Source organism: Podarcis gaigeae (genome assembly GCF_964106915.1).
Source record: "Podarcis gaigeae genome assembly, chromosome: 3".
In the NCBI taxonomy this organism is placed as follows: domain Eukaryota; kingdom Metazoa; phylum Chordata; class Lepidosauria; order Squamata; family Lacertidae; genus Podarcis; species Podarcis gaigeae.
The window spans coordinates 73,924,924-73,949,792 of NC_139680.1; the positions used below are offsets into that span (position 1 = coordinate 73,924,924).

The 24,869-nt window shown below is 41.3% G+C and overlaps 1 protein-coding gene across 4 annotated transcripts in view; it reads right to left on the reverse strand.

Annotated features, from left to right (window-relative positions):
* The window catches only part of TRIM67 (tripartite motif containing 67), a 44,380-nt gene that overhangs the window by 11,019 nt on the left and 8,492 nt on the right, over positions 1–24,869 (reverse strand). Inside the window, exons 2-9 of one of the 4 annotated variants that reach the window (XM_083732331.1) lie at positions 23,358–23,453; positions 21,795–21,917; positions 20,959–21,069; positions 20,099–20,252; positions 14,344–14,501; positions 13,513–13,651; positions 8,962–9,265; positions 1,777–1,939 (exon numbers count right to left, since the gene is read on the reverse strand). In XM_083732331.1, coding sequence (XP_083588457.1) covers positions 1,777–1,939; positions 8,962–9,265; positions 13,513–13,651; positions 14,344–14,501; positions 20,099–20,252; positions 20,959–21,069; positions 21,795–21,917; positions 23,358–23,453 — 1,248 coding nt within the window. Of the gene's footprint in view, positions 1–1,776; positions 1,940–8,961; positions 9,266–13,512; positions 13,652–14,343; positions 14,502–20,092; positions 20,253–20,958; positions 21,070–21,794; positions 21,918–23,357; positions 23,454–24,869 lie in introns of all 4 variants that reach the window. The other 3 variants (XM_083732332.1, XM_083732330.1, XM_083732333.1) reach the window with 3 other exon arrangements.

Consider the following 24,869-nt stretch of genomic DNA (forward strand, 5'->3'; position numbering starts at 1 on the left):
GCTACTGCTGTTCCAGGCAATTGATAAGTAGAAACATTTTGTGGAATACTTTCACAGCCTTAGTTAGCTATGCAGTCTCCATGCATTGTGTGGAGAAACTCCATAACCTTAGCCAGACCTAGGCAAAAAGGTATTGACTAGAGGAGCTCCCTAGCCTCAGGCCTGAAAATGCTGTGTGGGTCAGAAGTAAGTCTAAAGCAGCCTTTCTCAACTGGGGTTCCATGGAAACCTGTGAGAGGTCGCTAGGAGTTACCTCCTCTCAACTCTTTCCTGACACAACAATGAATGTCATTGGACAACATTGCCACCCCCTCACCCTTTTTGCACATGCATGCTTCTGTTCCCCCATGACTCACCCATGAAAATGGCAGGAAATATCTGTATGCAGGTATACAGCCCCACATTTCACTTTACTCCTGAGTTAGTGGGGTTGCAAGCAGATTTTTTTCTGGAAGCAATTAACGTGGAATTGAGTGCTAAACTCTCATTATATTCCACTAGATTTCTGGAAGAGTCTTTTATATCAGGGGTTGGCAAGGTTTACCTTGCCTGGGCTGGTTCACTCCAGTGGAAAACCCTCTGTGGGCAGGATCGCGCGTGGGGACTCGCCGAGAGGGCAGCTCGGTTCGGGGGCGGCTCGTAGGCAGGTTAAACTACCCCCGTGGGCTGCTTGTGGCCCATGGGCCTTAGGTTGCTGACCCTTGTTTTATATCATGTGAAAGCTCAAATATAGTGTGGAAATTCGAAGTTAGGGAAGTGTCAGAGAAACAGAATACACTGCTTGTGTGAATGCAGCCCAAATGACCGCCTGCCCTGTCCACACCCAGAATCACCTCAGTTAAGGGGGATTTATACAGGATATATAAAGAGTGTCTGGTAGATCTTTATCTACAGTGGTACCTAGGCTGTCAAACTTAATCCGTTCAACTCCCGAAACTGTTCGAAAACCAAGGCACGGCTTCCAATTAGCTGTAGGAGCTTCCTGCATTCAATCAGAAGCCGTGGAAGCCACATCGGACGTTTGGCTTCCAAGAATGTTTAAAAAACGGAACACTTACTTCTCTGTTTTCGGCGTTTTGGAGCCAAAACATACGCATACCAAGGCATTCGAGAACCAATGCACGACTGTGTTGCCTTTAACTAATTAGATTTTCTTCATCCAAAACTTCTGGCTTTCATGCGGTTTCTGCCAGTCCACCAACAAATAATACTGTACTACTTGATTGGGCTATTTGGATAAAGGAAATTGTACCACACATTCTCTGATTTTGATTCTGGTTACTCCCAGACAACCTGGTGTGTGTTTTTTTAATAGCTTTCATCCTGATTTGTTTGCACAAATTTGTGGGGAAGTTATATGACAGGGGCAGGTTTGCTGAAGAAAAGGATCAAATCTGCTTTAATTGTACAACCTAAGTTTGTCTATTTGCAGTTGAATGTGTCAGTAAGCAATTGAATCCCTACAGAAAACTGACCAGAGTTTGAAATGGCTCCAGCTTATAAAGAAAGATGGATTTTGTCCTTTGGCAATGTACATGAAATGTACATGGTGTGGAGTGAGAACAGAACCTGGAAGACCAGGACTCAAATCTCCACCCAGCTATGAAGCTCATGGGTGACGGTGGGGCAGTCACCATCTCTTGGCCTAACCCACCTCAAAGAATTGTTATAGGGATAAAATGAGGAGGGGAAGAACTATGTATGCCACTAGGAGCTCCTCTGAGGAAAGGCGGGATAGAAAAGCAAATAAATAAATCTGTGGGAAAATAATTTTACCTGCACGTTTCGGTTGAGGCTTAATGCAGGCATGAAGACGCCCTCCACATTTTCAAATGCTGGAGGTCCCTGCTGTTGCCCATTTATGTAAAAGGTCAGGGTGTGCTTGTTGAGGTCCAGAAGAACTCCTACAGTTGCACCTTTTGAAACACCCCCTTCTGTTCTAAGGATCAGAGACAAAAATGCCTATGTTAGCTACATTACCTTGATGTATTGTATTTAATGCAGGAATCTCTTACGAAACCACAGGAAAAGAATGAAATAATCATTACTATTTTGTAGAGTTGAACCCGAAAGAAATATTGGCCCACACTTACCAAATTTCCTAAATTTGAAATTGCTGAACTACAATTTTACAAGCAAATTTTACAAATGTTGATTTGCAGTGTTGGATATGACCCCACGTAACGCTATTTGGGTTTGAGGTTTGCAGGGCCGTCTTTAGCATATGTGCCACCGGGGTGTAAAGATCCGCCCAGCGCCCCCAAATTTAGTTTAGCCACCCCCAAATTAATTTTTATTGAGCTTTTTTGGGGAGGGGGGAAGCCAAAGTTGTTGACCTTTTAGGGGGGCGAACTCAAAGTTGTTTAGCTTTTTTGGGGGGGGGAATCGCTCACCTGTAACAGCAGTGCAGCAGAAAAAACTGCTTTTGTTTCCTGACTCGTTGGGAATATTTGACGCTACGGAGTAACGGAGCGATGGAGGAGGGGGGCGGGGACTTTCGCTCCATTGCTTTTCACTGTCGCCAATCAAAAGAGACCAGTATACAGTAGGTATACATTTGGTGCCCCCCCCCGAATTTGGCACCCAGCTGCCCCGCACCCCTTGGACCCCCGGGTAAAGACGGCCCTGGTGGTTTGTAAAACACTGTTGGTGCTTCGATTTCAACCCTTCATTTAAATGCAATGCAAGAAACTAATTTCAAATGCCAGGATTTCTAATTAAAGTTGATATATGTTGCCACGATCAACGTTATCTGTATCAAGGGGGTAAAAAGTATAACGTTTTGTGAAAAGAAAATTCTACGCAACTAAGTCATATGTATGCTTTGTAAAATTTCAAATTTGTCTGAAAATGTATGTAAGCGGCAACGCTACAGAAATAGAAAAGGTCAATTTTAGGGGAACCACAGGGCACCATTCCCTAGAACAGCGTTCGAGCTGGGACAATCAACAGCTGCTCTTTGCTCAATCCCTGCTAGAAGAAGTTGTACCTGGGGCATATCTGCCTTCCTCAGAATTCTTAAAAATGAACCAAGGCCCTGTTCCCTTCTAAAAAAAGATCACTCCAATTTTGTGTTATATTAAACTAATAGAGGTATTTGTGTTGTTTCTGTTGTGCTTACTGTTATTATTATTAGTTTTTGATTGAAAGTAAACAGGGAAGAACTGCATGCATATGTTTCCAACTGACCTGGCCATCATGAAAAGATGTTGCTTAAATGAAATAGGAACTCAAAGGCTATGAGACTAGCTCCTAGTAAATCTGTGTTTGTTATTAACAACTCTTGATAAGGTGACAGGAACAGCTGCTTAAACGGCAGGATCAAACTATGCTTATGGATTCAGCCAACTACTACATGCAAGACTGATTTGACATTACAGTAATGTGTTTTTCCTCAGGGAAGGTAGGCTAGCCCAACACTATAGCGTATAGAACCACTGAGCCAGAAATTCCCTGAATATGTGCATTGACCACACACACTTATGCTTTGTTAATGTCACTGGAGTTTTGCAACAGAATTACATCCTGACATGCAAGGCGTAATCTTAGCATCAGTTTCAAGCAAATCTACAGCTACAGCGGCAGCAGCTCTCCAGGATTTCAGACTGGGAATCTCTGCCAGCACTACCTGTAGATGAGGCATGGCCAAACTTGGCCCTCCAGATGTTTTGGGACTACAACTTCCATCATCCCTAGCTAATGGTCAGGTGGTGGGAATTGTACTCCAAAACATCTGGAGGGCCAAGTTTGGTTAAGCCTGCTGTAGATCCAGGATCTTCAGCATGTAAAGCAGATGCTCTACTACTGAGGTATGGCTTTTCACTCTTCAATGGATACAGGAGAGTGAAGAAAACAACACACTTAACTGTTGGAACAGTTATGCATAACATCATTATAAAAAGAGGAGAGGACCACAGTAAGAAACTAAGTAAACAATGGGTTGGAAAGGCATAGTTAAAGGGTGAGTATTATGTCATTAGATCAGTTTAAACCAAACTATTGTGTAGTACTGAAGTCCTGCAAGGATGCACCTTAATTGTTTGACATTTTTTATTATTGTCTTCCTTGAACGAATAAAGAAATTAAGAGAGGTGGGGGGAGGGAAAAGTACCATTGAATAAGCAGGACTCCAGCCATGCTTCTCAGTCTCCAAACCCTTATTCTTAACACTAAGTCTTAGGGGATTGTGCAATGTTTATGGTAAATTACTATGATCACAAGGGAGGATGTTAAGACTACTTTCCATTAGCATAAGAGGGAATGTGAAGTAATAATTACATCAGGATTAAGAGATTGTGAAACAAGTATTGTAAACTACTATAATTAACATTTGTGCATTAATCAGTGCGTGGTTCTTTTGCGAAATATCATTGTAGTAATATTCTTTGGTTGAAATATCAGGTGATAAAGTTTACCAATGTGATGAATGGTGAAACATTAATTTTAATGAGCACACATCTCAAATACATTTTGACCTTCAGTGGTTTCAATTTTTTTCAGTTAAGTGACAATGGTTTTGATCTTACTAAATAAAGTTTACAGGGGGTAGTTTTCTGCCCCCTCTTGCCACCTGATGCTGTGGAAAAGCAACTTGTGAGAGTCTGGAACCTCCCTCAACAACATGGGATAGGACAGGGAGGTCTACTGGAAAGGGGGCGGATTCACCCAAAATTGGACAGAACCTTGTTAAGGAAGTCAACAAGATAAAAAATCCTACAGTTTTGCCATTTGTATTTCTGTATGACATTGTACTTACAGTTCAGAATCCTTTGATAATAGATTTATTAATAGCAGTAAAAACTGTAAGTAACAAAAACTAATTAATACCAAATACTCCCACCATAAAGTAGTGGCTGGCAAAGGTAGGACAAACCACTCAGCTGTCTAGAGTGGGTGAAAGTGTCGGACTGAAAGATCGTAAATAATGGGGGGGGGGTGTGCTAAGAGCATCCCATGGCTGCTAGAAGCAAAAATTATGGTCTTGACATTAATGTATTTAGTTACTTCTGTCTGATCACAGTTTTGTGATATTCTGTAATTTATCTTGAGTAAAGGCAATAGCACTTAATTTGAATATTTATTATAATAATATAATATAATATAATATAATATAATATAATATAATATAATATAATATAATATAATATAATATAATATAATATAATAATTTTAAAATGAATAATAATCTGAAAAAGGTATTTCCCTTCTGTGTCCTCCACACAATAGATTTTATTAAGCTTTGGTGATATTTCATAAAATAGATTGTGTGCCTATAATCCAGTATGCCTGAGAATACATTAATAAAGTAGGTTTCTAGGGCAATGAGTGAGTGCTGCCATTTTGTCGCAACACAACATGGCCTGAAAGCAACACAGTGTTCTAAATTTAGTAGAGATTAACATTATTTCCTCTTTAAATCTAATCAGGGTTTTAAAGGGGCAGAAATCTGAGCCTTTGATGTGTATTGTTTTTGGGGAAACATTACTCTCAGCAGGCTTAAAATTATTCTGAGAAAAGAAACGGAAACATGCTCATTGTCTTTAGGAACTTTTGAGCAGATCTCAAGCCTATTTTTCCATCCTATAAATGGGTTGCAAACTGATTAGAAACCCTTCAACCCACTCATCCTACTTTCTCTCCAGTATTTGTGACCCTGCTATGCCAGTGTAATATGCAATATGCAGGTTGTCTAAAATAAATGCAATTAATCTATATTGTCAGGGAACTGCCATTGGAGAGTCAGGTGGTGGAAGGGCTCAAGGAGGCTAAGAGACCCTCAGATGCTGAGGAAGGAACCAGCAGGGGGAGAGGGAGAGTTCCTGCAGAAACTCAGGCGGAGGGATGGATCCAAGATGCTTCCAGTGAGAACAGCGGGGAGGGCTCAGGACCTCCGCTGGGGACACCTACTCCGCGCAGGAAACTGTCACGCAGAGAATCCAGACGTAGAGTTTCCGTTAAGGAACTCTTATGTTGGCGTAAATTCCGGAAGCGTCCACTGACGGATTCTGCCAGCAATTGAGGGAGTCATGCTTTGAGGGCTCCCGTAAAGGCAGAGCTTTGAGACCTATGCAATTCTCTGAGGGATTCACCTTTTACGCACAAGCAGCTCATTATCCCATCATATATATGTTCCTGAGCTGTGGGGTCATAGGTCTTGGGCTCATGAAAGAAGGGACCAGGATGGCATTTCATTTCTACCTCACACGTTAAACATATGTTAAAGTTCTGGATCTAGTGGAATTCCATTCCTGAAATATAGAATCAGCATTCCAGGGCTAGTAGAGGGGGGTGGGGAAGGCTGGAGTTAATCATAGCTAAGCTGCTTGGCTCAAAACGAGGAAATGGATAATAGACAGGATTTTACAGAATGGTAAGGATCCTCAAGCAAGCTTTGTTGATTATTCTTTTTTGTGGGTACTGTGGGCAAAGAAGCTGGACAAGGGTTCGGGTTTGGTGAAATCAAAGTCAAGTCTTTATCAGGCTGCTGGTGTAGCATAGTGCTCAGGAAAGTGAACTACAAGTCTAGGATACCCTGGCTTGATTCTCATCTCTGCCATAAATTCACTAGATGGCCTTAGAAAAACCAATTTCCTGCAGTCTTAAGTACTATCATCTGCAATACAGGAGGGTAATAGTACTAACCTTACAGGGTTGTAGTAAGGACTGCAACTAGATAATCTATGTGACGGCCATAGAATACTTGAAATTGCCACATATAAATGTTAAATATGAGCTGTTGTTGTTTAGCAGGGCTATCCTTATTTCCTACCTTTATGTCAATTTTTCATTCTGTTCTAAGAAAATGTTAAGTGATTCACAGTTTCTCCATTCAAATCTTAGGGGTCACATTATTTTCTCCACATTTTAAAATGGGCATAGCGAAGATGGATAAAATCCCAGCATGCAGCAGGAAAGATTTTTTTAAAAAAACCTTATTGAGAAGAATGCCACAGGAAGTGTTTAAATTAGTGAAGCCCTAATTCAGACACTGCACTGAAAAGCTTCTCCTGTAGCAGGATCTAGCAATGCCGTCTCTGATCCATCTGTGGGTGGGATGTTTTTAATGGATTTCTCATTCTTCTTGGTTTTAATGTCTTTACTCTATGTGGGGTTTATTGACTATTTGTTTGGTTGTAGGTCACTTTGGGTTGCCCTGGGCAAGATAAAGCAACTGACCATTTTAATAAATAAACAAAGAAACAATGCCTGAATCTCGCTGCAGATTTTACCACCACTGAGAGCCTTTCTTTGACTCTTTATAGCCAAAGCAGCACAAGCAAAATTATACCTTGATCTCTGTGTAGATAGTCATTCCGCACATGGATGTATGTGTGGTGTACGCATGTTCAGGAACACAGACGCTGACCACACACCCCTTGCCATGTTCAGCCTCCATGCACTGGGCAACCACTCTAATCAGGGGGTGGTTATGTGCATCCATGCCAACATGGCTCTGAATTTATAGTTCATGCCCTCAATTTGCCAAGGATACAAATTGTGTGTACATAGCCTATGCACTTTTATGCAAATGTCATCTCCAACATAAGGGAGTCTGGCGTATGAGGTGGGGAGGCCAACAGCCATGTTTCTGTCACACACACAAGGCCTCACTTGCCCAGCTGCTTCCCTGCTTAGGTATAACATGCAAACCAACATTTATTGTAAAGAGAATAATATATAGACTTTATAATGATCTTCAAATATCTGAAAGTTTCCAGAACTAAGATGGAGAACAGTTTTTCCACTGGCACAGAAATTAGCAGCCAATTTGCACAACACCTCTAAATATGGGTTGGCTCAGTCTATGTAGCAGTTCAGATTCTGAGGAAATCACCACCAGGTTGCTTCACCATGTGCCCTTTCCTCATAGGGGAGTTGCTCCATCCCATTGATCAACTGGATACCCATCTTTTGAACCTTTTCCAACTTTACAATACTGTGGAACCTTGGTTCCCAAACTTAATCCATTCTGGGAGTCCGTTCAACTCCCAAAACGGTTCAGGAACCAAGGTTGGCTGCAGGAGCTTCTTGTGGCCCATCGGAAGCCACGGAAGCCACATCGGACGTTCAGCTTCCAAAGAATGTTCAAAAACCGGAACAATCATTTCCGGTTTTTGATCATCTGGGAGCTGAAATGTTTGGCTCCTAAGGGGTTCAGGAGCCAAGGTTCCACTGGCTCTTTTTTGTATTGAGGTGAGGTGAAGTGACCAGAAATGTATTCAGTATTCCAAATTTATAATGCAATTTTCACTATTATGCACATTTATACGTACATTTTACCCTGGTGTATGCATTTTTGTACTCATTGATTTGCTGGAGAACTGCACTGGAAAATCTAGAGGAGTGCAGATTTCAAAGGATGACTGTGTTTCAGTTCATGTATTCTTTCAGAAACTGTGAATTAGGCAAGTTTGTGTTTAAGGGAGAAATGAATCAAATTTCTGCCCCATCCACACTTCCAAAATTAGAGCTTGGTTGAAGAGAAAAATGATTGGAGTAGAGGCTGTCTTGAGGTGATATTTTGGTGGGGAAGTTTAGTACACGCCACTTGGGTGTCCTTATTGTCAGTCTCCTCCCCATTCGTTGATTTATATGTGATTGAAGCAGGCCCAGGTTTAAATTAAGTGGCTGCTCATATTGCATCTAGCTTGGTCCATAGATGCCATAAAAAATAATGAAGTTATAATGTCAAGAAATGTCAACAGAACTACACAGCAATAAGCTTCTGATTTATGGGGAAAGTTTGCAATGTCTAGAATTGATGAAGCATAATAATAATAATAATAATTTATTATTTATACCCCGCCCATCTGGCTGAGTTTTCCCCAGCCACTCTGGGCGGCTCCCAATCAGTGTTAAAAACCGTACAGCATTACATATTAAAAACTTCCCTGAACAGGGCTGCCTTAAGAGGGGGGGAAAGTTCCACGTGCACATGAGAAAATGTTCTTGGATGCTTACCGATTGGTGTGAGAATTGCAGTGCATGAACCAGCTGCGGTTGTTGTCAACGTACATAGCCCATGCCTTGTCATCCTTTCCTAGCATCATGTCCTTGACGACGTTGATTCTAGCAATTCCAAAGGCTGGATCTGGATGGTTATCATAACGGTCTACATGCAGTTCCCAATAGTGGATTCCCTTTGAGAAAGCTGCTGTGCCCAGGATGACACGGTCATCATAGCTACTGCAAGTAGCAGTCTGGTTGTCGTTTGAAAGGACTATGTCCCGATGGGCTGAAGAGGGATCAAATGTAAACCAGGCCACTATTGAGAAAGAAAGTGTAGACAGATTAGAAGGATGCCACAAAAGGCACTGGTTTGTTACACCCTATCTTGGAAGAGTAGCACCGGATCAGCAGGTGAAGAAGACAGATTGTGGCCTGGCTACCCTGAGTTCCATGATGGAAGACAGGTAGGATACAAATGTACTAAGTCCAAGCAACGCTTTTCCTTCTGGGAAACCTTCCAGTGCCACATGCCACTGGTAGTTTGAGTCAATGGCAAAAGAGGGCAGAGCAACAGAGCATACGCCTCAAGTCCAGGGGGCACCTTTGGCTCCTAGGCTTGAGGATCCCTATCCCTGCAGTAAATAAATAAATCACATTTAAGTTCCATTGATTTCAGTAACTGAGAGCTAAGGATGTTATGCTAAGTCCATACAGACAACCAATCTATGCAACTATATACTTCTTTACCTCAACATAACTTGGTCTCTTTTATCACCTTCGTCATGTGATAAGGAGAATTTTTATTACACATCAACTGCCAATGTATGGTAATATGTAGTGATCAGGTGAGATTGCTATGAGGAATTATAACAAATATAGAGTAAGCCATCTGTGTCAGCAATGAAAGCATTGCGTTGACTGGGTTTAAAATATTTTGATATGATTCTTGATCAATCCACACCTCTGCATCCCTGTTCCATTTCTCTTTCTTGACCAGTCACGTACACTGCCAGTTGCTTTGGCCAGGCAGGCATCCTGGGTCATCAAAGACAGTGGACAGTTTCTTTGATGTAGCTTTTCTGATATGTTAATCCCAGGATGTTAATCTTAGGGCCAGGAAACAGATCTCACATGAAGATGATAATGATCGCTGTCCTCCTGGCAATCCTTCTTATCATGTATATTGCGAAAGATTTATACGATCTGAAGAGAAACCAGAGTATATCATTTGGCAATGATATATCATGTATATTGCTTGTTTATCACCTCCGGGGTTGCCAAATGTACTCCTTTGTAGTTCTGTTCTTTGTTTACCACAGAAATATGTGTGCTTAATTAGTTTTGGTAGTTTAACTTTGTTCCCATGTGGGGTTCGTGGAAATGCTCAGAAGAAATCTGATTGGTTCTTACAAACACTTTGTAAAAAGCTCTTTTGTGAATAAAACGACCTGGGCCAGGGGCTGGAGAGAGAGGGAGAGGGATTATTATACGCACCCTTCCCAGAGTCTTGCTGGTTCAAGCTTCTGTGTGTATTCTTATTAATCAGAGTTCAATCCTTCCTTTGATTTGGGAATGCCTCAGTAATATGCATGATAATATGTACAACAAAATGGTTCCTTATGTTTATTAATTTATTGCATTTATATCCCACCTCCCCCCCCCCCGAACAAATCTAGTGATGAAAATGTGTGGCATTACATGAGATCATTGTGTAATATTGCATGACATCATTGTGCTGCAGATTTCCCTATTCTTACTCTGATTTCATTGGCTGGTTCTTGTGAAGCCACAGAAATTCACAACGTGGTAGCTTCGTTCTGTATCACTACCAGAAAGAATTAAGAGTTAAGGCTTCTGTTTCTGACAGCAGCCACACATCTGCTAGAAGGTCTAATTCTAGCCTTAGCAACTAGATTTGTTGTATGACACTGAACATCCCAGTTGAGCTACATAAATAACAAATAGGTAAATCTTCATCTTCTCACAATCCAAAATTGTTCATCTTGGGAATTTAGCTGCAACTTATCCCTTCACTCAGGCTTGCATATTTTGCTCTATCCGTGGCCAGGTTGATTACTAATTATGATCCTCTGAAGACTTTTTTTAAAAAGAAAGGAGATTTTTGGGAACAAATGGTTTTTCCTGACATAGTTTTCCAAGATGAATATGAAGAGAGGATGAGATTAACATGTGTTTTGTGATTCATGACAGTTAAGTATCATTAATCAATATTAATTTCTTCGGTTGCCCATATGGATAGCAAGTGTAATTACAGAGAACCGAAGCCTGAATTAACATCCATATTTTATAAGACATTGCTAGGAAATTATTTCCACAGAGAGAAAATGTAATTAAGCTCTGGAATTCATCATTTATATATAATTAGGGAAAGGGGGCTGTAAAAGCAATGGACATCTCCATTTTCTACAGAAGTAGCTTCTAGCTTTTAGGTGCCAATAGTCCAAGGGTCTACGTACAGTTTTCAGTTCCATAAACTTCATCATCTTTCTAGTTTCAAAGGACCACTTCTTCCCTCACCCTGTTTCAAATGTTGGTAAATATTGAGAGTTTAAAGGATTAGTTAATAAGGTAGTGATATCAACTGATTTCCCACAATGAAACATGGATTTATTTGTTTTTGTTTTTTTAAAAAACCCACACAATATTTTCTACAAACTATGTGTGTGCCACACAATTCTCCTTTTCTCACTGAGTGGGCCATTTTGACAGGTGACACTTTGCCACCTATCAATCACATGGTGTCATATGACTTCACATGACAATTTCAAAAGAAGAATCAGCAACACACTATGAAATTGAACAAAAATATTCATCTGTAGGTGCTGCTTGAACAAGCTGCATCTTGAAAACAAACAAAATGATGAAAAGAAGAATCTACACTGTTCCTGATTTTTCCTTTCCAGCTCTAATTCAATGCTTTTTGAATTCGATGCTTTTTCTGTTGTTTAATTATGGTTAAAAAGTTCAAAGATTTACTGAGATTTAGTTCAATCAATATTTTGGTCTGGCCCTGGACATATTCAAAGCATTAACTGTGGGATAACCAACATAATATACACGATACGCTTAAATCTAATTAACACATGAAGGGGTTAATGCTATAGAGTAGTAATCTGCCCTGCCAGGCTTTGCTGGGTCACTCTACCTCTCCTTGGGAGGAAGGCAATCAAGCCTATTGTTGTATTTCATTCTACCAGAAAAACGTGTAAAGAGGTGTGAGCTGACACGGGGACCAACAGAAGAAGACGCCTTCACCCCGGTATGGCTCCCCTTTATCACATACACAGCCCAACAGGACAATGACAATAATCCACCAACAGCATACAAATCAATATGGCTAACCTGATCCAAAACACCCACCCACCCACCTCACTCACACACGAAAACAAAGATCACCACAGCCAATCACAAGCAAACAATCACACCCTAAGCCAACCCCAACCTTTCTCACCACCAAAGGAACACAAGTGAACAACACAAGCAACGCTGACACCAAACTCTACATACATTAAACATAATAGAAACACCGCCACCCGACCCCACCCCCATCCATCCTCCCTCTCCCCACCCCCCCTTTCTTTTTTCTTTCTGTTTTCTTCTCCCCCTAATGCCTCAACAAATGAAACGGATTTGTAAAAACGTTACATGGAAGAAGAAGGGGGAAAAAAATACGAGGCACTACACTTCTGTAAAACAAGAAAATCCTTAATAAAAAATATTTTTAAAAAAATTAAAATTAAAAAATAGTAGAATTAAAAAACACACAAAAAAGAGGTGTGAGCTGGTTGCTCCAAGCTCTGACTGCTTATTGTGTTCCTACTATAACTTGGCCAAGATTCACTGCCTGTGTTTTCTGAATGCTGTAAGTAAACCATCTAAACTTATCAAACATGTGATCTTCTATGCTGGGGAAGTGGGGAACTTTGGAAGAGGGGAGTTTTAGAACTCACGAGAAGAAGAAGAAGAAGAAGAAGAAGAAGAAGAAGAAGAAGAAGAAGAAGAAGAAGAAGAGTTTGGATTAAGGAGTCTCAAAGCGGCTAACATTCTCCTTTTAAATGTCTAACAGCCATTATTTCCATGCTTTCCTTTGCTGCATATTTTGTGATTTTAAATCCCTGCTGGGGTTCTTTCACCAAAGAGTACTGGGCATCCAGGGAATTCTCTTTTTATACCTATTTTTTCCTTGCCAACCAACATTAATAGGTCTATCAAATTGTGGGACATTCTCAGTCCATGTTAGAGCAAAGTACAAAGTGCGAAAGCACCTACATAAATGCTGTGATGCTTATGGAGGCTGAGCAAACCCAGTCTTCATTAGATTTCACTGTAACCAAGTTTCCTGTCACCTAATTGCATGCCGTTGACCCACACAACACCCCAACAGTTTCTATTTACACACAGCAAGGCCCAGCAATTCATCTGGACTTTATAACTGAGTTGGAAACAGTTGTTCCGAAAACTACCAGAATCTCAAAGCTTCCATAGATTTTAGACAAAGAGAAATCTTTAGAAGTAACTTTACATATCTTTAAAGTTACTCACCATCAGAAGTCTGTAAAACAACAGTCTTGCTATACGGGCCCACTCCTGATGAATTAAAGGCTTTGACTCTTGCATTGTATGTACTGTTGAAATGAAGGCCATCAATAGTGCATAGGGTCTCCTTACCAACATACACTTCCTAGACAACGAGAAAGGCAGCAGCTGAGTCCACCAAATTCTTTTTAACCTGGGCTCTTTCCTAATAAGACCCTTCAAAGTAACCCGCATGTAATTTCTTGTTGCAAAACAATTAATCTCAGCAATGTTGCGATCATGCAAGGAGAATTTGCAGTACTAGGGGGCATGCCCCTGCTTGCACCACTTGCCAGTCCAATCTCCCTCTCTCCCTAAGCCCCATCCCCTTAGATTAGGGAAGGGAATCTTTTATTTGGTTTCATGGACCCCATCATTATCAGGATTGGCGCCTAAAAACAGATAATGATCGCACCCTGGCAAGACATTCCACAAACAGCAAGCCACCACTGAAAAACCTGATTCATATCATCACCCTCTGCTCTATAGTTTGTTAAGGATGCTCTGTCAGGGGATCCCAGGATTGTTTGGGGGAAGCTGTGACAGTTAAAGTGGTATAATTGTCCTTTTAATATATGATGTGGATGTGACCTTATTCTTTTGTCATGGGGAAGGGAATGGTCCTCTTCAGGGACAGGTTAAAACTGGATTGAAAACATTTGTTACTAAACACCAGTAGGCAATACAAGCAGTTGTTTAAGGATGCCAAACATAGAATCATAGAGTTGGAAGAGACCACAAGGACCATCAAGTCCAACCCCCTGCCAAACATAAATCAACGAGGAACAAAGGTCTCACTCGGAATTGGCCACCGTCTCCGTCATCGAGTTCCAAGATGTAACCCTCCACTGGGTTATGGCTAAAAGGTGGCATCCTCCAGGCGAGGGTCACACTGTTGTTTCGAGTGCAGCACTTCTCCAGCTGCAGGAGTGGGACTGGTGGCACTGAAACAGAAACTAAGCACCGATTAGTGCAACTCTGCCCTTACCTGTGTGACAAGCAGCAAAAACCACACACATCGCAACTGGCATTGCAGTTGCAGCTCTCTTGGCACTTAACACTCTGGGGAACATTTGTGGAGCAACAATCCCGAGGATTGCAGTTTTATGACCAATTAACACTGCCTTGTGTTTGTTTGTTTTTAACCATAAGGAATATCCATATCTGAGAAAGCGGTGAACAATGAATCTTTGGCAAAGTCACCATCTGTTTACTTCACTGCACATCCAGTTTGGATTTGATATCCCACTTTATCGCTACCCGAAGGAGTCTCAAAGCGGATAACATTCTCCTTTCCCTTCCTCCCCCACAACAAACACTCGGTGAGGTGAGTGGGGCTGAGAGACTTCAGAGAAGTGTGACTGGCCCAAAGTCACCCAGCAGCTGCATGTGGAGGAGCGGGGAAGCGAATCTGGTTCACCAGATTACGAGTCCACCGCTCTTAACCACTATACCATACTGGTTCAAGATCCCACCTCTCAACTCATCTCTTGGCTTTCTTCTCTTTTCTTTATTTGGAAGCAGAATGGTTATCCATAGCCTGAACACAGAATAATGCAATTGGGAATTGGTGTGCATTCGGCACTCACTATTCACCCAGAAACCCGCATCTCTATAATTGAACCATACATTCTTCTACTAAAGACAACTAATGTTCTTGTGTTATTAACTTTTATTTTACTTCTGCTCATAACTGTTGCAGCACTTTATCTCTGAAACCCTTGCTTTTACTGATTGGATGAAGGCAAAATCCATCTGAAGGCAGCCCTGTTTAGGGAAGCTTTTAATGTCTAATAGACTATTGTATTTCAATATTCTGTTGGAAGCCACCCAGAGTGGCTGAGGAAACCCAGCCAGATGGGCGGGGTATAAATAAATTGTTGTTTTTGTTGTTGTTGTTGTTGTTGTTGTTGTTGTTGTTATTTATTGTCTTGGCAGCTCAGGACCTCCATATACACTGCTCAAGCTTGCATCCAAGGGAAGCTCACTTCAGTGCTGTTACACAGTGGTTTGACTTCATCCACAGAGCTGTACTCCATTGTCTCCTGAGGAAGATGGATGACAACAACAGTATATAGGTTCTGTTTGAAGAGCAGGCCCAGAACGTGAGATTTAATAAGGACAGGCAGAACTATGCTGGCTCCCCTGGCCATGTGACAAGGTATAAGTCAGCCGGTGGGGCACATAATGCTGTCTAGACATTTGGGTAAAAAAATTCAGCCTGCAAGCTCTTTAGTAGACATGCTGCCTCAAGAGGTGCATGAAGTTATGGGTGGTGTTCAACTAAAGTTTACACAAGAGTTAGATCCGTTGAAATTAATGAACATAGAAGTCAAAGAATCATAGAGCTGGAAGGGATTCCAAGGGTCATCTAGTCCAACCCCGGCAATGCAGGAAGCCTACCCACAGCCATCCCTGGGTGGGCTCGAACCACCAACTTTCTGGTTAACAGCCAGACACACTGAGCCATTGTGCCACCTGATGAACATGACTACGTTAGAGCCATTAATGTCAGTTGGTTTACTCTGAGTAATTTTTTTTACTATCACCCATGGTTTGGAAGCCTAGCCAGTAAGAGTCCCAGTTTTGAAATCTTTGGTGCCTTACAGCTAGTAAAATAGCTGCTGTGAATATCTACAGTATCAATAGGTTGTGAATATTTACAGTAGCTGTTTTAAGAATTATGTTACTAATAGGTAATAATTCAAGATTTCTCTAACATAACATTACTAATTAATCTGTTCCTAGAGCAATGCTAAAGAAGCTCTTCTTTTCTGTATTACTGATGAAATTATACTTTTGGAGAGGAAGAGTTATTTCACCAATGGCACACACATTTTAATAAAGTCTGATCCTCATTTTCCTTCTCCTTAGTAGAAAACACAGCATAGCTAAGGGCAGACATTCATCTCTCAGTAAGGTTGAATAAGGACAGAAGCTTGTTAAAAGCATTTCATGACTTCATTCTGCCATTTATAATAATCCACCATTTAAGTATATATTATTCATTTAAGCTTAAAGTTGTCCTAGTACAACATAGACATCCCTGGGCAGCCTAACTACTAGAAAACCATCACAGAACATCTGCACCCATTTCTGTCCCTTGGTTTCTTCATTCTAACTTCCCAGACAACTCACATTCCACCCAAGCTTTTTGCACAAATTGCACATACAAAATTGCAACTGCCTTGCCATAGAAACCCAACTCACTGCACCCATGATTACCACTCTCGCCCAGAGAGAGTGATGAGAAGAGGCAAACATCTAAGATATCTTTACCCCACTCCCTATGGAGCCTATTTGTATACTTGGTGTGTCCTTTTCAGAAAGCATCCACTAAACTCAGGAACTGCACGTATGGATTTGCAAAAAAGGAAAATAGCCCATGCAGGCAATAGCTTATGAATCCAAGAGCTGGAAGTGGCAAATTTAACATCTCTGCTGCTTTGGCCCTTAGAGGTAGCCAGCTTCAGACTGAGAAGGCAGCAGCACTGAGAGAGAGATGGACACACATCCCAACATAATATGGGGCAAATTGGATATAGATGGTTTGTCACTGAAGAAAGGAAGCACAGCATCCCTCCTTATGCCTGTTACCTGCCTAAACATACAAGAAGACACCTGTTATAATGGAAACATTACAGTCCAAATTCTTGCACTGGCAAATAAGGTAAAGGAAAAGGGACCCCTGACCATTAGGTCCAGTCGTAGCTGACTCTGGGGATGCGGTGCTCATCTCGCTTTATTGGCCGAGGGAGCTGGCGTACAGCTTCTGGGTCATGTGGCCAGCATGACTAAGCCGCTTCTGGTGAACCAGAGCAGCACATGGAAACACCGTTTACCTTCCCGCTGGAGCGGTACCTATTTATCTACTTGCACTTTCACATGCTTTCGAACTGCTAGGTTGGCAGGAGCAGGGACCGAACAACGGGAGCTCACCCCGTCACGGGGATTTGAACCACCGACCTTCTGATCGGCAAGTCCTAGGCTCTGTGGTTTAACCCACAGCGCCACCCGCGTCCCTTACACTGGCAAATAGAAGCTATCAAATAATTAAAAAATACATCCAAATTGAGACCAGGTTCTTTTGCAATTATACAATCTAAGAGAGACTTCACCTTAAATTCTCCTCATCTGCATATTCTTTTCTTGGTTTTTTAATTTTTGATGTTGCAATTTGCTGATGTTCTTTCAGTGGCTTCATTAATATAACCCATTTAGTTTAGGAAACAATACCCTTTTGGGGAGCATATTTTTGCCTTTAACTACTTTCCTAAATTCAAGCATTTTTCTGTTGTTCCTCAAGGATTTAGCTGTCAAATTAACTGACCTAATTGCTTTAGATTGAGCCTTTAGAGTTCAGAATTAAGCCAACTGAAATCAAATGAGCTTTGGATGAACAAGGATAAAAATGTACCAATGATTCTTGTAAAGATGAATAGTGCTGGTAACATCATTTACCTATGAACCATGCAATTCCTTCCAGCAGAAATCTCCTAGCAGTCTTCTGTGTTGCATCAAAGGAAATTGACCCATTGTTGTCTTTCATTTGATTTCATTTTTGTTTGTCCCTCTTTGTTCCTGTGCTGATCTTTGGGCACTTGCAATATGCACATTCCCATAAAAAGCAGCTCAAAAGAATCATCAGGCTGGAGCAGCCACTCATGAGTAGCTTTCATCCTAAGTAGGGGCTCTAGCCTGCTCCTCCAAGCAGCAGAATTGCAAGAGCAATCTATCTTTCTGTGAAATGTCTGTTCAGAATGCCAAAAGGGATACTGAAGAGAAGCTGGTAGGTTTTGCTGAGGCATTCACTCTCTTTGGACAAAATACAAATGGAGTATCATATAACTGAGGGAGATAATTTGCGGAAAGATGCAGGCTGCACCAGCTGATCCAATGTCCTCCTGGGGCATAGCCCCCAAGGGCCACAGTCCTTAGGGTTCTGAATTCACACCTTCATTGTTTTAGCATATGCGGGCTCAAATGGGATAGAATCAGGGACAAGTTTATGCAATAGAATTTACCTATCAAACGATACTCCAGCTTAAAAAGCTGTTATTATTTATTTATTTCATAATATTGGTACACCACTTGATTATAAAGAAAATTGTTGTTGCATTACCCACCCTTCACCCTAAGGTCCCAGTGCGTGTTACAACATTGCTTATACAGCTATAATGTGTCTATGTGTCTTTGACAAAGGAAAAGTTTCACCTGTGCCTCTGGAAACTGCTTAATATGCCCTATGCTCATAATAAACGAGGCTGTGAGTTCACAAGGTTTCTCCCTTTCATATAGACTATCCTCAGAGCATTCATCATTTGCCATGTCCACATGACGCTCTCCTCTCTCTCAAAATTTTACGCTACAGCAGAAAGGAAATTTGAAATTAACGATTTCTACATCTGAATTTTGAATTCAAAATTTGAATGCATTATCGTTCACATATTCTCTCTGTGTGTATATTGCTAGGCTCAAATACCAAATGCAGTAAGCCATAGGCTATCAACTACTGTCAGAATTTAGAAACACAGGAAGCTGCTTGAGTCAGACATTTAGTCCATCTAGCTCACTTTTGTCTAAACTGACTGGTTTCAGACTGGGGACATGCCCAGTTCTATTTGGAGGTTCCAGGGACTGAATTTGGGACCTTCTGCAGGCAAAGCACATGCTGAATCACCAAATTGCAGCATTTCCCCTGTTGTCAAATGTTAAACCTTAACAATTTTCAAACATCAAATCTTGTTGGATGACAGCTGCCAATTAAGGTGAAAAACCACAATACTATTTCACATCAGACAATACTATTGCATGCAATTTTACATCAGCTATCAATACAAATACTTATACTGGCACATGATAACTGCCCAAACTGTCAAATGGTAATGATCACTGCATATCATGCAGCGAATACACAGAAATGCTTCACGATTCCATGTGAACTATGAAATTCTGAACTCAGATACTAAAGCAAAATGGCAAATATTGAAATATGATATTATTAGATTTAAAACGCAGACATCAAATATCAAAATGTACAAACAGAGCATACTGGAGAATATTTAGCCCACAGAAGAATTTTAGGGAACAAATTAATGTCAACTCTATATGAATATGGTTCTTTCACACATTTTAAGAATAATGCAGCCTATGAATGAGGGCAAGCATGATTGTATGGGTAATTGAAATGACTTCTGCTGTTGAACTGCAATGCTCCAAAATGGGGCAAGGCTACTTTTTTTTATAAAGTTACAGTTATGTCAGTAAACGTCTTCACTTAAGAAAAGAACAGATGGCCCAGTATGAAGCTTTTCATATTCTCAGATGTCTAACATTATCTATTACTACTGTCTGAGCTTGTTAGGGTCACAGGAAGAGGAAAGGGTTTTCTAATCACACAAATGCTTGGGTACATCTGGATAAGAAATTCCCATCTTTGAGGCCCATCGGAGTGCCTCACTGTCACCCGCTGCTTTTTGAAATCCTGGTGTAAAAGAGAGAAAGAGAGAGAGAGAGAGAGAAAGAAAAGCAATCTACAAAAGCTCACCCCTACATTTCATCTGAATGAAGTCCAGCTGATGAATTGACTGCAACAATGGCTCGCTATCCAGAGTGAGATCAAATTCAGCAGATACTTTGGGTTCCAGAGCTCCTTTGACCCACTGCTCCTGAGACACTTGAACACGTTTGATTAAAGCATCTGAAATCTGAAAGGGAAACATTTAATTCCCAAGCTATAGAATAATCATTTAAAACTGATCATGACTCAAGCAAATTGTGGGTACAGGTGCTCTATATAGGACACTCTAGGGCATCTCCCAGAATTGTGTCCTCAGCTTTTGTTGTAGCCACCAAGTCTTGAACAGTGCGTGGCAATTCTTTTTGCCTGTGTACTCTGGATGGAACAATCCATTATAAGAAAAACATGGGAGAGATTAAACTAATGCAAATGGACCAGTCTCAGAGGAGTCCACTTATCCATGGCTTCTGCCACTGAAATGGATGGAGTATCCCATGTTTGAATGCACAAGATGTGTGCATGCATCAGAGGGCACTTCCAGATTCTCACTATCTTTGAGTGGGATTCAGTCACATATTGGAAAATTCCAGTTGCACAATTCCAGTTGATTGGGAGGTTTTGTGCAACAAACCTGCTTCTGCAAATTATAGAATTTTTGTGATAAGGAAAGTGGTTGGGGAAAATGCATTGGAAAGTTTGGGCTAACGCCTGATGCAACATTGTCGAACCTCTCTCTGAACAAATTAGGGTAAGTGCTCACTAAATTTTCAGCATCTTCTAACCTGCTTCCAAACAAATCAGGATGAATGCTTAATGAGCGAGCACACGTGGGGCTTCAGAAGTACAATGCATTATTATTTTCTCATAAATCACAACATTAAGAGGCAACATACCTGTAAAAACCCAGAAGGGTCATTTTCTTTGATTACTTCAAGACAATATTCCATAAGCCCTGTAGACTGGCGCAGTTTCAGAGTACAGTGGTTTATCTGGTCCCAAACAACCTGGGGAGGGGGAAATTCCATGTATAGCAGATAATCCTCTGGGCTTTCACTGAATTAAATAACTTATTTTGGAAGCAACAGCAGGAAAGCAAAGGCTCTTGCAGCCATATGGACACCACCTCATCTGCATCAGTGCCACTGAGTTGTCATTACTTAGCCCTAGTTCTTTATAAGAATTTCATCATAATGGTGCTAAATAATATGGATAATTCATGCTTAAGACAATCCATTAAAGAAATTAAAAATAAAATACATATAAAAAATGGAAGTTCTATGCTCAGAGACAATATACCTCTGATTACCATAGACTGGAAACAAAGAGGGAGTGGCTATCTCTAGCATGCCCTAGTTGTAAGGTTTAAAGGGGCATTGACCAGCCACCATTGGATACGGATAGGCCAACTCAGTATATCTTTTCTTTATCTATCCTGGTGTAAACCTGGTTGCAGTAGCAGTGGGGAATGGCCAGGGAGCATTTTCAGGGAAGAATCAGCAGACACAGTAAGACACAGTTTTCTCCACAACCACCAACCTTCTCCTATAATGTCCTGCATGTCCTTGACTTTATGTTATCACATACCATAAATGTGGTTTGAGAGTTCATTTGCCATGATAACATACGGCCCTCATTCTAATGGGGCTTGATCTTGGGGCAGTACCCAGCAGATGGTATCTCAAATAAGCCTACGCATTTATGGGTGTTGTCAAATGAAATTTTCACTCACCTTTAACTTGTGTTCACGCTCTTTGGTAACTTTTGTGAGCAGTTTTGCCTTCTGACGAGTCAAAGCGTCAACCAAGGCATCACACTGAGCCACCAGACAGGCTTCATAGTCCAAGCCATTTTCCTTGAAGACAAAAAAACCCCCACATTTCCTTCTACAACTGAAAGCCTGTTTTACTCAATGCATTGCCAGTGTTTCATCTTCCTGGGGACTTTTTTTTAAATGAGGATTTGGCAGCATGCTGTTTGTGTGATTCATTACAAGTTGTGACGTTAATAGCAGCTTGCTGTAAAAGTTCTGTGGGGATGCTATCAAGATGGTTATGCTGGAACATTGAAAAAGTCTAAATCTTTAGCATATTTAATTTTTTGCAGTTCTGGGAAATGTTACTATAAAATGGTTTGGCATCATGGGGAGCATATGCACAACTCCCATTCATTTCAGTGGGACTTGCTTGCATAGAGAGTTTGTGGTGGTCTGTCCCCACTGTCTCCAAATTTGTTTTCAAAGGTGTCATTGCAATCTGAAATTCATTTGTGGCTGCACAGTGTACAAGTGGAAAATGTTTGAAACAAAACAGCTGACAATCAATGTATTGTTTCAGTACGTGGGCATGTGTATTGCTGTAAAGTCATGGTGAAAGAAACACATAGCTTCAATTCTACTGAGCCTGACTAAAGTCTTAGGGACTTATGCCTGAGTAAGTATGAACAACATTCCAGCTTTGTAAAATCAAAATAATAGTTTCTTCTCCAGAGCTCTTCATTAGGTTAGATGGTAAACATAACAACTGGGTATGTGTTAGGTATGTGTCTCTTTTTTATTTGGCTGGTGTTATTGGATTAACATTTTGCAAAGTTGACCAAATAAGCAACTTCTAAAAAGCAAAGTGGGGCAGGATTGGAACCAAAGAAACTTTTATAAACCAAACCAACACCCAGTTTCTACACACAGTTACCTGGAAGCAAATGTCCATTGGTTTCAAAAGTGTTTACTTCTAAATAAGTGTGCATAGGAGTGCGCCCTAAAATAATGCAGTTTTCTTTCTTTATTCTTTTTGCAAAAAATGCCTATACCTCCAACATTAATTAAAAAGATATATATGGCAATGAACAGCATTAAATGCACAATAAAATTACATTCATAACTAAGCACAAAATGCATCAATAATCAGTAGATCAGATTAATAGTTACATAGATATAGTTGGATCACCATTCAGGAACTGCCTGGGTAAACACACGAGTATTAAGCAGGTACCTAAATGCCAATACTATAGGTGCCGTAGAATTGTCAGTACTGATGTTCATTGGAAGCTTGAATTGATTAACATTATAATCTGTTTAAATGGTGATCGCTATAATTTGTTCTATCAATGCATTTGGGACACAACCTAGCACAGAGTTAGGTGTTGTGCTGGATTGTGACATATAGCATCTGTTTCAAGTTAGCCATATAGTCCTATTAAAATAAAACAAAAACTAGAAAACATGCTTAATATCTGCCTGTTTAGTTACTGCAGTTTGATATAAAATCCAAAACAGCTAGAATTCTGTAATTATTACCTGTATCTGCTGTAGTATATTTTTCAGCTGAACCAGAAATTCCTTTGCTTCCTTTGCTTTATCTGAAATACCATTTAAAGCCTGAGACAGTTGTGCCTGTAAGGGGGAAAAAGCCCAGTGACGCCAAATATAAAACAGATAATCTTTATTCTTTACAAGTTATGCCTAAAATAGTTACTATATATCTTAACATTTTTTAGGTACATGGGTGGCGCTGTGGATTAAACCACAGAGCCTAGGACTTGCCAATCAGAAGGTTGGCGGTTCGAATCCCCACGACGGAGTGAGCTCCCGTTGCTCGGTCCCTGCTCCTGCCAACCTAGCAGTTCAAAAGCACATCAAAGTGCAAGTAGATAAATAGGTACCGCTCTGGCGGGAAGGTAAACGGCATTTCCATGCGCTGCTCTGGTTTGCCAGTTGTGGAATGACTCTGGGGTTGCGGCGCTCATCTCGTTTTATTGGCCGAGGGAGCCGGCGTACAGCTTCCGGGTCATGTGGCCAGCATGACTAAGCCACTTCTGGCGAACCAGAGCAGCGCACGGAAACACTGTTTACCTTCCCGTCAGAGCAGTACCTATTTATCTACTTGCACTTTGACGTGCTTTCGAACTGCTACGTTGGCAGGAGCAGGGACCGAGCAACGGGGGCTCACCCTGTCATGGGGACTCGAACCACTGACCTTCTGATCGGCAAGTCCTAGGTTCTGTGGTTTAACCCGCAGCGCCACCCGTGTCCCATCTCTTACTCCCCTCTTTACCCATCTCTAAAGACATCACTCCCACTCCCTATATGCCTTGCCAAAGCTAAGCCTCCCTTTACAACTCGCCAAAGCGATTCCATCTCTAGACCTTGCCAAACTTTCCACTTCTTGAACAGGGCCATCTGCCTGCATGCTTCAGCTGCCCAACCACTTGCTTGCATTTATCTCCAGGAAAAAACAAAGTTCCGGAGGCGGCGCGAACGGCAATGGCGGTCTCCTTCTTTTTGTGAAGGGGAAGCTCTGCAGAAACGGGTCGTCCACTACAGCGAAGCGGAGACCCTCGTTGGAAAACCGCAGGCAGCGGAAGCCTGTGGCCGTGGGACTCAGCGGGCACCATCAGCGCCCCCCGAAACCGTAAAGGGACCTCGTAAGGGGTTCCGGAGCATGACGGGGTTGGCGCGGTGATGTGAGTCGATCGCTCTTTCTGTGGGGTGAAGCCGCGAAGCTATTGTCGGTGAGCGCTGACCTTTTTCCTGGGACTATTCGGCTAAGAAAACAACTACCCGTGAGTAGGTGAAGTTTAACGAACCTGTGATCAATCGGAAATTAGAGTCTGAATTTAGCACTGAAGCGGGAGGCGCAACCAGGAAGTCCGTCTCCCGGCTCTGTTTAAGGTTTTAAAGCAACGACGTTTAAGTCTAATGCTTTGGAGATTGTGATTTTAAAGACCTAGATCTCAACATCAAACAGAAGATCCCCTCTCAAGTAAATTGAGGGGGAAAGGGACAAACTGGATCTTTGCCTCTTCATTT